Source organism: Rhinolophus sinicus, linkage group LG07, assembly GCF_036562045.2.
Source record: "Rhinolophus sinicus isolate RSC01 linkage group LG07, ASM3656204v1, whole genome shotgun sequence".
NCBI lineage: Eukaryota > Metazoa > Chordata > Mammalia > Chiroptera > Rhinolophidae > Rhinolophus > Rhinolophus sinicus.
In genome coordinates this window covers 9,958,185-9,970,304 of record NC_133757.1, presented here as the reverse complement: position 1 = coordinate 9,970,304, position 12,120 = coordinate 9,958,185, and the positions used below count along the sequence as shown (strand labels likewise).

The following is a 12,120-nucleotide window of genomic DNA, read 5'->3' as shown; positions in this document are numbered from 1 at the left end:
TCGCGAAAAACGACTCATCTGGAAGTCAAGAGTCCTCGGTTTTAGGCTCCTGGCTCAACAACAAACTCCCTAAGTGACCTTGGGCAAACCATTCTCTCTAGGCCTGTTTCATCATCTTAAAAAGAGAACTTTAAGTATCTGTCTTATAGCGTTAATTCTGTTCCAACTTCCTGTGATTCTGAATAGGTCTTGGGGCTGCCAATAATCAATGCCAGAAAAAAAATAGAAAAGTTAAATGGGTCAGGGTCCCCGAAGAAGAGATACAGTGGCTGGGGATGGTAAGTGGACCCTGACCCAGAAAATCATGGCACTAGATTAGGGGGGCGGAGGGGTCTACGAGAGGGCCGCGGATGGGACTGCCCTTCTCCGGGCTCCGGCGGGAGGTGGAGTCGAGGTTCTCGCGTGCATTGTCCCCGGGAGGGAGCCATGTTTCTTCCTCCCCGGCACTCCCAGATGGCGGCCGGGGGCGCGGGGCCTAAGCAGACGAAAAGACCTATGGCCTGAAGAGCAAAGCGGTGGAGGACAGGGTGGAGGAGCTCCAGTCCGGGCAGGCCTGTCTCCCGGGCCGCGGCCCCCGAGACGCACCAAGAGGCGGCGGAAGGCAGGGCCCCCGGGGCAACAGTTCCCGAGTCCGCGCCTCTCAGCCCCGGGTCGGTTGGAGCAAGAAAGGAAACCATGCCCAACTACGGGCTGGGACGGCGGTGGGCAGGCCGTATCGGCCTCCTTTCCGGCCGCAGTTGGGCGGAGAAGCAGCAAGAAGCAGGCCCGGGCCCCTCGAACTCCGAGGCCTCGGGCCGCCCCAGCCGGGTGCTCCCCGACCTCCTACTCACCGTTGGCGCGTTTGAGGGCATTTTCCGGCCTCTGGAAATAGGCCGGCATCTTGGCGGCAGGCTCAGTTCACCCGGCGTCAGCGAACTCTTAGTGGCCTGGGCCGGAGAGGAGACGAAGGGGAACCAGCGCGAGGTTCCACGCGCCTCGACAGCAGTCGCCCGCGCCCAGCCGGCCAGAGACGGAAAGGAACGAACCACGTGATCCCTGCGCGGCGGCGGCGCTGCCGCCACCCAGGCCCCGGATGTAGGGACGGGCCTCCGCGTGCGCACCGCCCCCCTCACGCGCAGGCGCGCTGGCTTCGCGCGCGCGTCGGCTGACGTGGCGGCGGCGGCGTCATCTGCGTGCCTCGGTGTCCCCTTGGGACTCCGAGGGGAAACGTTAGGTAGGAGACTCTTAGACCCCTCACTCCTCAAGCGAGGATAGGGATGGGAAAGGTGAGATTTGGGTCAGAGTTTCTGTCTGGCTAGAAGGCAGGCGTCTGCACAGATTCATTTTTACCAGGATTTGTGCGGAGTCATGCAAAGTTGCAGTCAGGTCCCATCCGCCTAGGGCATTGGCCCGTCATGACTGAATGAAAATGCGGAATTTATCCGTTTAACGGAAATGCATTGTGCAGGTACTGGGAAATAGTGGTGACCTGTCACATCACGAACTAGCATAGAGAGGAGGGACGCAGTAGATAAGTAAACAAATAAGCTTATTTTACGTCTATGTAAAGTTGGTGACAGATTTCCTGAGGAATGGGGACCCTCAGAGAAGGCGAGTGTTGAGCTGAGACCTTAACGATGGGGACAAATTTGGGACAATCTGGCAGAGGGCAAAAGTCCTGCAGCAGAACAAACATTCATAATGTTTGAAAATACGTGGACTGTTGTCGCTTTTATAGTCATCACACATCACAAATGTAAGAAAAGTGAGCGTTAGTGAAAAAAATCAATTATAACAGGTCGATTGCTACAGTCTTACTGGTTAACTATCAATTTTCAAACATTAACTAAAATACCTAGAATTTGAATGCCATTTAAATCGAATTTAATTACTCAAGCTCTAGGCATGAAATTAAGATGAGTTTGAAGGAAAATTCAGAAAGCAGCCATGGAATAAGTTGTTGCAAATTTATTACACATTTTATAATAGTGGATGGGATATGTGAATTAATGAGAGTACTACATTAATGAGGAAACCACAGTAGGTAAAAAAGCATTTCCCATCATTCCTTCTGCCTCTGCAAAGAGGTTTTCCAATTTAAATGTATCACTGTAGAGAAAGAAAATTTGGGAAATGCAGACATAGACAAAAACAATAAATCACAAATTCTTTTTAAAGATTTTAAAATTAATTTCAGCGAGTTCTTCCTCCAAAATGCTTAGACTACTCTAAATGTGTGAGCTTACATCCCCAAAACTAGAGCCAGACAGGGTTGAGCAACAAATACTAAGAAGCTGCAGGATTTGTTTTATGGGACAGGATCAAGAGACTCATTTCTGTATATAATAATTAAGTCAAGATTAAAGAGCTAAACATAAAAGCAAATATAGCTCTTAAATGCTGTAGCTAGAAAACTAGTAGGCTATAGAAAGACCTAACAATAAAATGAAAGGAAACCTGACCTAAATAGCAGAAAAAGCTTTCCAACATTCTTACCTTTCTTTTATCATATCTGAATGAAATTGGTAAAATGACCTCATTGATTAATATTTATTCTTTGGTAGACCTAAAACAAGACAAACACAAGAAAACTGGGAGATAAAATGAAATCCAGTATCTCTACAGCTTTATCCTTTTCTCTTTGAAGTTATTTAAAGTATGTGAAGCATTTGGTAATATAAGAGCCAGTGATCATTTAAGTGCATTAAGTAAAATTATTTAGAGTCTAGTACCGTATTTGTGAATGAGGAAAGCATACTGTCAATCTCTAGGATAAACTTACCTATTAAATTCAACCAACAGGTATTCAGTACCAACTAACAGCCATAATGTTAGGTGCTGGGGATAAAGAGATGCCAGGTGCCTGCTTTCCAGGAGTTGATAAACTGGTGAAGACAGATGAGTTCAAAAGGACAGACAAGATAGGATCTTTTCTGATCCAGAAGAATAGCGTAAGTACTTGCTGTTAGTTAATGCTCACTTAGTAGAAAACAAGCAGCTGAATGTGCTAGAAGCCACTTTAGGAAGGGATGAAAGGAAATGACCAGGCTGATTGATGAAGGTTTTTCCCTAATGAAGCTACTTTGTATTACATATGACAGGATAATTTCTCTAATGCGATGTTTTGGAGTTTTTTCAGATGTGGAGTATTAAGATTCGCTAAAAACGCAGTGGTTAAGGGCACAACAAAAGGTACTACTTTATACATATTTGCAACATACCTCAGTTTTCAAACAAGTGTCATGTTTTACAGTTTACAAAATGTTTGTACATTCATGGTTCTGTTTAGAAGAAGGCTGCAATGAAGGTATTTATACTGATGAACATAACAAATTTCAGAGAGGTACACTAAGGTTCACAGTTATACATTCATGCAACAGACCATTATCAAGTGCAGATCGTGTGCCAGGCATGGGACGTAAGCTCCTGATAGATGCACAGCAGTGAACAGGACAGACGTGGTTCCTGCCTTCTTGGACTTTGCAGTCTAGAGAGAGAAAGACTTTGAACACGTTCCAGAAGCTCCGTGAAGACAGACACTCCACTCCCATCCAGGACCCCTTGTTTCTCCAGGCCCATCTCTCACTACACTCAGTGTCTCTCAGTGCCTTAAACAGCCCTCTCTCCCACCTCCAACCTGACACATGCCATCACTTCACTTGGAACATTCTTCACCACCACCCTTACTGGGACAACAGCCACCTATTTCTCCTTCAGGTTAAATGTCCCTGACCCCCGGATGATTTAGATGCCAAGGCAATGAGCACCAGTAGCATCCTGTCTTAGCACCGTTCATACTTCAATATAATCACTTGCAGACTAAGCTCAGAGAGAGTAAGGGCCACATCTGTGGTGGTCTCCGCTGTGGTACCAGCCAGAGCATCAGGCAGAGAGGATGCTCTCAAAACACTCCAGAGAGATAAATGACTGAATCCCCATATTAACATTCATGTAAAAGTTTCCTACTATACCTGTGGAGAAGTAACAAGTGTGAAAGTCAGATGTGCGTCTTCTGTCAGTCATAGAGCACCTGCCCATATACACGGAGTGCTCGATATGCTTAAGCCCTAGCATGCAGATATTAAAGAAGAAACAATGTTCCTCACCAAAAGCTCCTAATTGCACGGGTTCTGAACCTCCAGCTGTGCCAAAAGTCATTTGTGATTTTCTGAAGTCAGTGTTCAAAGACATCATGCTCTCCTACACCTGTGTATACCTTCACTCTTCCTCATCTTACCCACCGCGACCTAACTCCTGCCAATTCGACAAGCCTCAGCTCAAAGGCTTCCTCTGCAAAGTGCTTCCTGGCAGCTGGAGGCCAACTTCACTGCCCCTTTTCTTGTGCTCTTTGCTCAGGCCACCATACTCCATCACTGGGGCCATCCCTGAGCATTCTGCTGCCCCTGCAGCCCTGTCAAGGGGTGGTGCCAGGAGGTGGATAAATGACCGACTAGCTCTTCCCACCAGCTTCTTCCAGAGCATTCTTCTTCTCTCTCCTACCTTAAACTCTGAGCTTTGAAGCTCACTCCATCAGACTAGACCACATGCCATCCCTCCATGTTCTATTATAGTCCTCTACAGGCGGCTACAGATCCCAGGTCACACCCGCTCATTCCTTGACTCTTCATTCTGTCTCCCTGCCACTCCAACGCTACCATCATAATTACCAGTGGTTTCTGTACCCATGTAGATGATCCTGCCAATATCCCAGCTACCACCCTTGACAACTGTGTCTTCTACCTTACCTCAGCCACTCGCTCACACAGCAATACCCTAGAGTCTAGACCTGGAGTTGGCAAATTTTTTCTGTAAAGGGGCAGATTACAAATATTTTAGGCTTTGTGGGCCAGGAGGCAATATGTTCAATTCTTGGAGCAACTGTTCTTGCTGAAAATATATAATAGTCTTTTTTTTTCATATTACATTTAAAAATGTAAAGACCATTCTTAGCTTGAGGTTGTATAAACACAGGCAGCAGGTCAGATATGGCCCATAGTTTGTGGACCTCTATCCTAGACTTTGTCATACCTACTGTCTCAGTTCCCAAATCTTGATTTCTAACCAACTTTCTGGCCACCACCTCCTGTGGTTAATCCTGTTGCACCCCAACTCCAACAACCCTGCTGCCTGACGGGGCCCTGCAATCTATTCATCAGTCCTACTTCCTTTTTACTTCTCCTCATCCCCACGTCCTCTGTTTCCTCCATACCCAGCTTAGTTCTTTTCTTGCTTGGCTCTCCCTTTAATCTACCTGGCCAATCCCATCCTCCACCTGCTCCTTGCCTGCAGCCTAATATGACCAGAGAAAAGTGCACAACCATGTTGACAAGTCTCACTTTAAATTCACAACCATGAGCCTCAACAAGCACCATGTTGCTGTTCAGCCAGCCTACGACATTTCTTTAGGTCACATCCCTTCTCCCTATTTCATCCTTTTCCTCTCTCCAACCCTCTGTGAGCTGTTGGCCTGATTGTCTATAGCCCTGCACATAGTAGAGCCGTTGGAAGAGAACTTTGGCACTCTGCCAGTTACCCGCCCACCGGCAGCTGTACTCATACACTTGCCCTCTTTCCTAGTGCTCTTCAGTCTGTGCTCCTATCTGAATCCAGCCCCTTCATACTAATGCACTGGATTCCATCTCCGCTCACACATAGCGTTGATCAGCCATCCTCCCTGAAACACTTCCTTCACTTAGCTTCCAGCATCACCCTTTCCTGAATTTCTTCCATGCATCTCTCACTACTCCTCAATTTCCTTTGCTGGTATCTCCTCATCTCTCTGACCTCTAAGCTTGAAAAGTCCCAGGGCTCAGCCCCTGGATCTGTTCCCTCCTCTAACTACATTCATCTCTTGGTTCAAACTCATGGCTTTAGACATCATCGCGATGCTTATGTTATAAAATTGCATCACCAGCACTTGACATCTCTCCTGACAGCCAGTCTCACACCCAGATGCCTATTTGACACGTCCATTAAGTGCTTGATACACAACATACACCCAACCTGCCCCAAACCAGACTCCTGGTCTCTTTGGCCTCCAACCTGCGCCTCCTGTCATCTTCCCGGTGGAAGTAATGGCAACCCCGTTTTTCCAGTCACTCAAGCCAAAAACCTTGGAATCATCCTTGACTCCACTTCTGTCACATCCCCACATCCAGTCACTCCTTCAACAAACCCCACAGCTGCCACCTCCACTGCGTCACTCTGGTCCAAGTCAGCCGCACGTCTCATCCAGGACGCATCATAACCTGCTCACTTGTCTTTCTGTTTCCTGTTGGCTCCCTTCTCTTTACTCTTCACACAGCAAGCAGAGGGATCCTTTCAAAACAAAAGTGAGGTGATCATGTCTGTCCCCTGTCCAGACCCCTTGTGGCTTCCCAGCTCATGCAGTGACAGTCAAAGTCCTTACAATGGCCTGCAAGGCCCCGCACAACTCCTCCCCCTCCCATGCCACACCAATGCCACCTTTTCAATGATGTTTTCCCTGCCTCTTGAATAGAATGATAACCTCCCTCCCATACTTCCAAGCACCTTCCTTTCTTTGTTTTCCTCCATAGCATTTGCATACTTATCACCATCTGATCCCCGGTATATTTTATGAGTTTATTTCTTTGCTGTCTACCCCTCTAGACTGTAATAAGCCTGATGCGGGCAGAGGTTTGTGTCTGTTTTGTACAACTGCTATATCTTTGGCATCTATAACAGTGCCTGGCACACAGTGAGTACTCAATAAGTACTTGTTGAAAAAAATGACTTAATTGATTAAAGCAAGCCTCCTACATAATAATTGCCCATCTGCATGTTGGTCTCCACTATGACACTGGAAGTCCCTTGAAGGTAATGACGGGGACCGTTCATCTGTGTGTATGGACAGGGCCTGGCACGCAGTTAACACTCAGAACACCTTGATGGTCCCGGCTGCATGATAACAAACAAGGTCTGAACCCTCACAGCCTTGCATTCTCAACCATGGAAATATTCAGCTGGGCCTGAAAATCTTTTCAACAGTGGTGAAGCAAGGGCAGATGTGGGGTGCACTGTACCTCTGCCGGGCAGTTCTCATGGAAACTTTGGGTTCTGGAATTTTAAAGCAGGAAATTGGAATGCAGATTCAGTTGAGTATATTTTTAGCAGAAAGTCATGGTAGTATTTGCAATTGATTGGGAGAAATGCATAGTATACCCTCGTGAGCCTTCACCCAATAACATTCTGCCAGACTCCAGGAGAAGGCTGAGGGGAAGGAGAAGCATGTTTGTGAGAACTGGAGCACATCCTCACATGTGCCATGGTTGGCATGCCACGAAGCCCAGCTCCTGCTTGGGGATTTGGGAGATTATGCCCAAAGCTACACAAACCAACTGGAGCCAAGAAAGCCAAATGAGTAAGACACTGTGCATAGTGGTTTTGGGTGTGTTTTGAAAATAAGCTTCTCTGTAAAGTATGTTAAACATGATTAGAAGGAGCCCTGGAACCACCCAGGGTACGGGCTTTTATCTTGGGTTTGTGGATATTAGACAGTATCTACAGGGACCTTTTCATTGTGTTATCTTCTCGTGGAACAACTGAAAGGGCACCTCCTCAGAGATTTCCTCCTTCTTTCCTGACCACCCAATCTAAATCTAAAGACCACCCTATTTCAATCCTCAGGAGAGCATTCATCACTAACGGACAGTTCTTTGTTTCCTTGCTTACTGTTTGTCTCACCGCACTAGATGGTAAGCTTTCAGGGACCAAGTTTTGTTCACTCTTGTATCTCCACCTCCTGGGACTACGCCCGGCACAGGGCAGACCCTCCATAAGTGAAGTGTGAACAAATAAAGGAATGGAGACAGTGGTAGGCACATTTTTAGACTCCCACTCCCTGATACGCACCCTGCACAATATCTGAGACTGTAAATATGATGGGTATCACGCCTATGATTACGTCATGTTATACATCACAGTTGACTTTAAGAAGGGGAGGTCATCTGGATGGGCCTAACCAATCAATCACACAAGCCATTTAAACCTGGTCTAGAGGTCGTGGGCAAGGGAAGTAAGAGATTCAGAGCACGAGAGGGGGTGTGGAGGGAGCTACAGAGCAAGGATCTGCAGGTGCCGTATTGGAGCTGAGAGCAGCCTCTGGCCAATGGCCAACCAGTGAAGAGAGGCCTCCATCCTACAACTGAGTGAACTGAATTCCATCAACAGCTTGGATGAGCTTAAAAGGCAAATTCTTCCCCAGAGTCTCCAGAAAGGAATGAAGCCTGACCAACATGTAGACTTCAGCCTGGCAGGACGCTGAGCAGAGAATCCAGTCATTCCACACCTGAACTTCTGATCTCCAGAGCTGTGAGCTAATAAATGGGTGTTGTTTTAAATTACCACCACATTTGTGGTAATCTGTTACACAGCAACAGAAAACTCATACAAAGGCATTATCAGTTGTCTCCATATTCATTATAGAGGAACAAGAATGAAACACTAATGAAGTCTACAATGTTAAAGCAACTTTACCTTGCATGAAATGAAAATGAAGGTATACCTCAACGGAGGAAAAGGGCAAAACTGTGCAAGGTTTAATTGTACAAGTAGACTGTTGGAGCAAAAGCCCCATAGAAGGAATCAGAGACTACTCCACATTGGTGTGTCAGGGTGTTTCCTAGAGAACTAGGATTATAAATACATCTCAGTTCATCCTATAAGCATGCCAGATTGGACATGGCTTCAAACCCCATCTTTGCCATTTACAAGCACTGTGATGTTAGGCACGTAATCTCTCTTTAGAGAACACAAAAAGGATGACTTCCTTTGAGGAATGTTCTAGATGCCTACCACAGGCTAGAAGCCCATTAACTGTCAGGACAGAGTGTCAGGGCAGTTGATTGAAGCTCCTTCCAGAGGTAACTTCCTGGTCCCCAAATGGTCCTGGAATGTCTTAGAAGAGCTGCCATGCCAATGACGCTTTTGGCTGAGACATGCCTAATCTCTCATTAAAATCCAATTATGGAAAAAAGACAAAAAGAAGAACACATTTGGCTCCCAGGGACCTGGGATTTAGAATATCTATGGAAAATGTTGGGGTCTCTTTTCAAATGCCCAGACAGTCTGGGTATTTTCCAATTCTGTATCAGTGCCAGCCACTTCTTACTCTTTTCCTGGAGAGCAAGGAGTGAACAGGCTGTGCAAACGGCACAGCAAGCCTGAGCCTGCCATCCTTAGAGATGCCTGCTGGAAACAGGCCCTTGGCTGGTGTCCGGGAACTTGGATTTCGGGAGTGCTCCCCACCATTCCCAGATTTGATAAGAGGGATGACTGTGCCTAAACTATACGTGCAAACAATGGGGTTCATGCTGAACACCTGTTTCCTTCCGAGAGTCTGGAATTTTGGTACATGCTAGGCAGAAGATGTCTACGTGACTGGCCCCCAATAAAAACCTGAGTCTCTAGTGAGCTTCCCTGGTCAACAATATTTCACATGTGTTGTCACAATGCACTTAGTCCTGTGTGACGCCACTAGGAGAAGACTGGAAGTTGGGCCTACTTTCCTCTGCACATCACCCCATGTGCCTTTTCCTTTTACTGATTTGGCTTTGTATCCTCTGGCAGTAATAAATTACAGATAGCCATGAGGACAGTTGTATTCCAGGTCCTGGGAGTCCCCCAACAAATCATTGAATCTAGGGGTGGTCTTAGGGACCCCCCTTATACAAGGCTATCCTTATCTATAGAAATGGCATAAAGGTTTTTATTGATTCAAACCTTCCCTGGGAAAGTCACAGAGGAAAGTATGATTAGCTCCATTCGATCACGGAGAAAACAGGCGCGGAGAAGATAGGCAGCACGAGTGAGATTCCTCAGCTAAGATGGCAGAGCTGGGATTAGAAGTTGGGTTTGTCTGTTTCCACACTTCAGCTCCTTCTGTTGGTGACAGTGCAGCAGTCGGTCTTATTGCTAAAGGTTGGGAATGCTGCCCTTCTCTCCACCCTCTATTTCTTTCCCCTGAACTCTGGTGAACCTGTCTGGCAGGTCTGACAGCACTGAGTGGTGAAATGGGAGGGAAGGAGGCATCAATTACAGTCATCCTCCCCACTTCCTGTAAGTAACCTCTCCGCCTCTCGCCCTGTGTCCCACTCCATCCCATTCTGGCCATAGCCTTCATTGTCCTTCCCTCTCTGCACCCACCCGTCTCCCTCAACCCCTTTGTTTTCCAATCTATTGATCATCGTCTTCACCTTCATTCATTTTTTTTTTTTTTTTTTTTTTAGTAGGCACCTGGAGATTACATTTATTTATTTTTTTTAATTTAATTTTATTAAATTTATTGGGGTGACAATTGTTAGTAAAATTACATAGATTTCAGGTGTACAATTCTGTATTACATCATCTATAAATCCCATTGTGTGTTCATCACCCAGAGTTCATTCATTTTCTGAGTACTGCCCGTGTGCCAGAGACAAACGTGGTGGCACCTATGGGCCTTGAGCACATGAGGCTGCTACTTAACTTCCTCACTGAGGAAATACGTAGGGTCAGAGACTGCAGGAGACATAGCATGAGCAACCCCGCCAGGAGCGAGGGGAAGCAATACACCTAACATGCTTTCATCCTGCTCCACCTCTGCGACGTGTCGCCTTTCTCTTTCCTCAAGTTGGCATCTCTATGTCTGAAATCCCAGCAGCAATAGGTCTGGTCATGCCTTCCCTCCCCCTTTCTGTTTTCCCACCTGATTATAAGGCTGTCACAGGCAAGAACTCTGCTGTGGTTATATCTGCAACCATCTCCCCAGCCTTGAGCCCATGTCACAGGCCTGTTTGGCAAATGTTTGCACACTGAGCAAGGGAAATCAATTTTGCTGATCCTACATTCCTGCTAACTTAATGGAAAATTATTCCCCCAGCCAAAATACTGCAGAAAATTATATTATGTATTTTAGGCTAAATATCTTTTTGTAAGATTCAGCAAATCAGAGGTGGCCGGTTGGCTCAGTTGGTTAGAGCGCAGTGCTCATAACACCAAGGTCACCGGTTTGATTCCCACATGGGCCAGTGAGCGTGTGCACCCTCCACAACTAGATTGAAAACAATGACTTGACTTGGAGCTGATGGATCCTGGAAAAACACACTGTTCCCCAATTAAAAAATAAAATTAAAAGAAAGATTCAGCAAATGACTTTGGTGAAGTGGGAAAGACAGGAGATCTGGGGTCTAAGGATTTGACATATTTTCTCATTTTTTCTATTTACCATATTTCATCAGATCTAGAAATGCCATCAATAATTGAGCACATCATTTTATATACCATTAAGAAAAAAACCACGCAATTATAATTGTACTGTGCATCCCAATTTCAGAGATTTTAAAATTTGAACTATTGGAAGCCATGAACACAGTATTTTTTAAATTGTGAAATAAAAGTTAGAGGAGGAGGAAAAGCTTGCTGGTTTTACCTATGTAAAGAAAACTTATTAGCATCTGTTATTAGCGTTTGAAAATTCTGAGTATTTTTCTATGACAGTTTCACTGTTATGGACATTATATATAGTATATTTCATACACTATGAATTAAATATATATTGATAAATATTTGTAAATATGTACATTTGTTATACATTTCTAAATCTGTTGACATTTTTATTATACAATTCATAGTGTTGGAGTTCTGTATAGATGTTGATGTGAACAGAGCCAACTCCATCTTTGTGTGCCCCCTAATTTCTTTCTAGTTTTCAGGCTGCGGACTCTAACCTAACTAGCCTCACCCAGCCCCAAAGCTTCCGAGTTAATGATTAGCTGTGTCCTGTAAGCTTACACAATGTACCTATAAAGATTCCTGTCAGTGAATGGCCAGAATGGCATAACAACCCAGATAAATATCAAACTAGGAACTGGCATTAATTGTAAGCAATTCCCCATCATAAGACCACCAGAAGGTATTTTCCTTGTAAACGCTTTATCTGCAGAACCTCACTAGAGATTTCAAAGGCCAATGAAACATGAGTGGAAGTACCTTCTTGGCTTCCAAACAGATTCTGAATCTGTGTCGCTCTCCTTAGCCCCTAATATCTGAGTATTTTCTGTGAGAACTAGAAACATTCACAACTATTTACTACAATAGTAAGCACAGGAAATGCAAAGACCTGTAGTTCAGGGTACTGCCCTC

General features: G+C 45.5%; 1 protein-coding gene and 1 long non-coding RNA gene across 2 annotated transcripts in view; one reads left to right on the top strand and one right to left on the bottom strand.

Moving 5' to 3' along the window:
• EIF3A (eukaryotic translation initiation factor 3 subunit A) overlaps positions 1-1,032 on the bottom strand; it is a 36,158-nt gene extending 35,126 nt beyond the window's left edge. Inside the window, exon 1 of the mRNA XM_019725265.2 lies at positions 831-1,032. Coding sequence (XP_019580824.2) covers positions 831-879 — 49 coding nt within the window. The 5' untranslated portion in view covers positions 880-1,032. The remainder of the gene's footprint in view (positions 1-830) is intronic.
• A 73-nt stretch (positions 1,033-1,105) lies between these two features.
• LOC109444120 (uncharacterized) lies at positions 1,106-8,348 on the top strand. The gene is made up of 3 exons (XR_002136793.2): positions 1,106-1,213; positions 2,782-2,930; positions 8,204-8,348. It is a non-coding gene; the product is annotated as an uncharacterized LOC109444120 (long non-coding RNA).
• Positions 8,349-12,120: the final 3,772 nt, after the last annotated feature.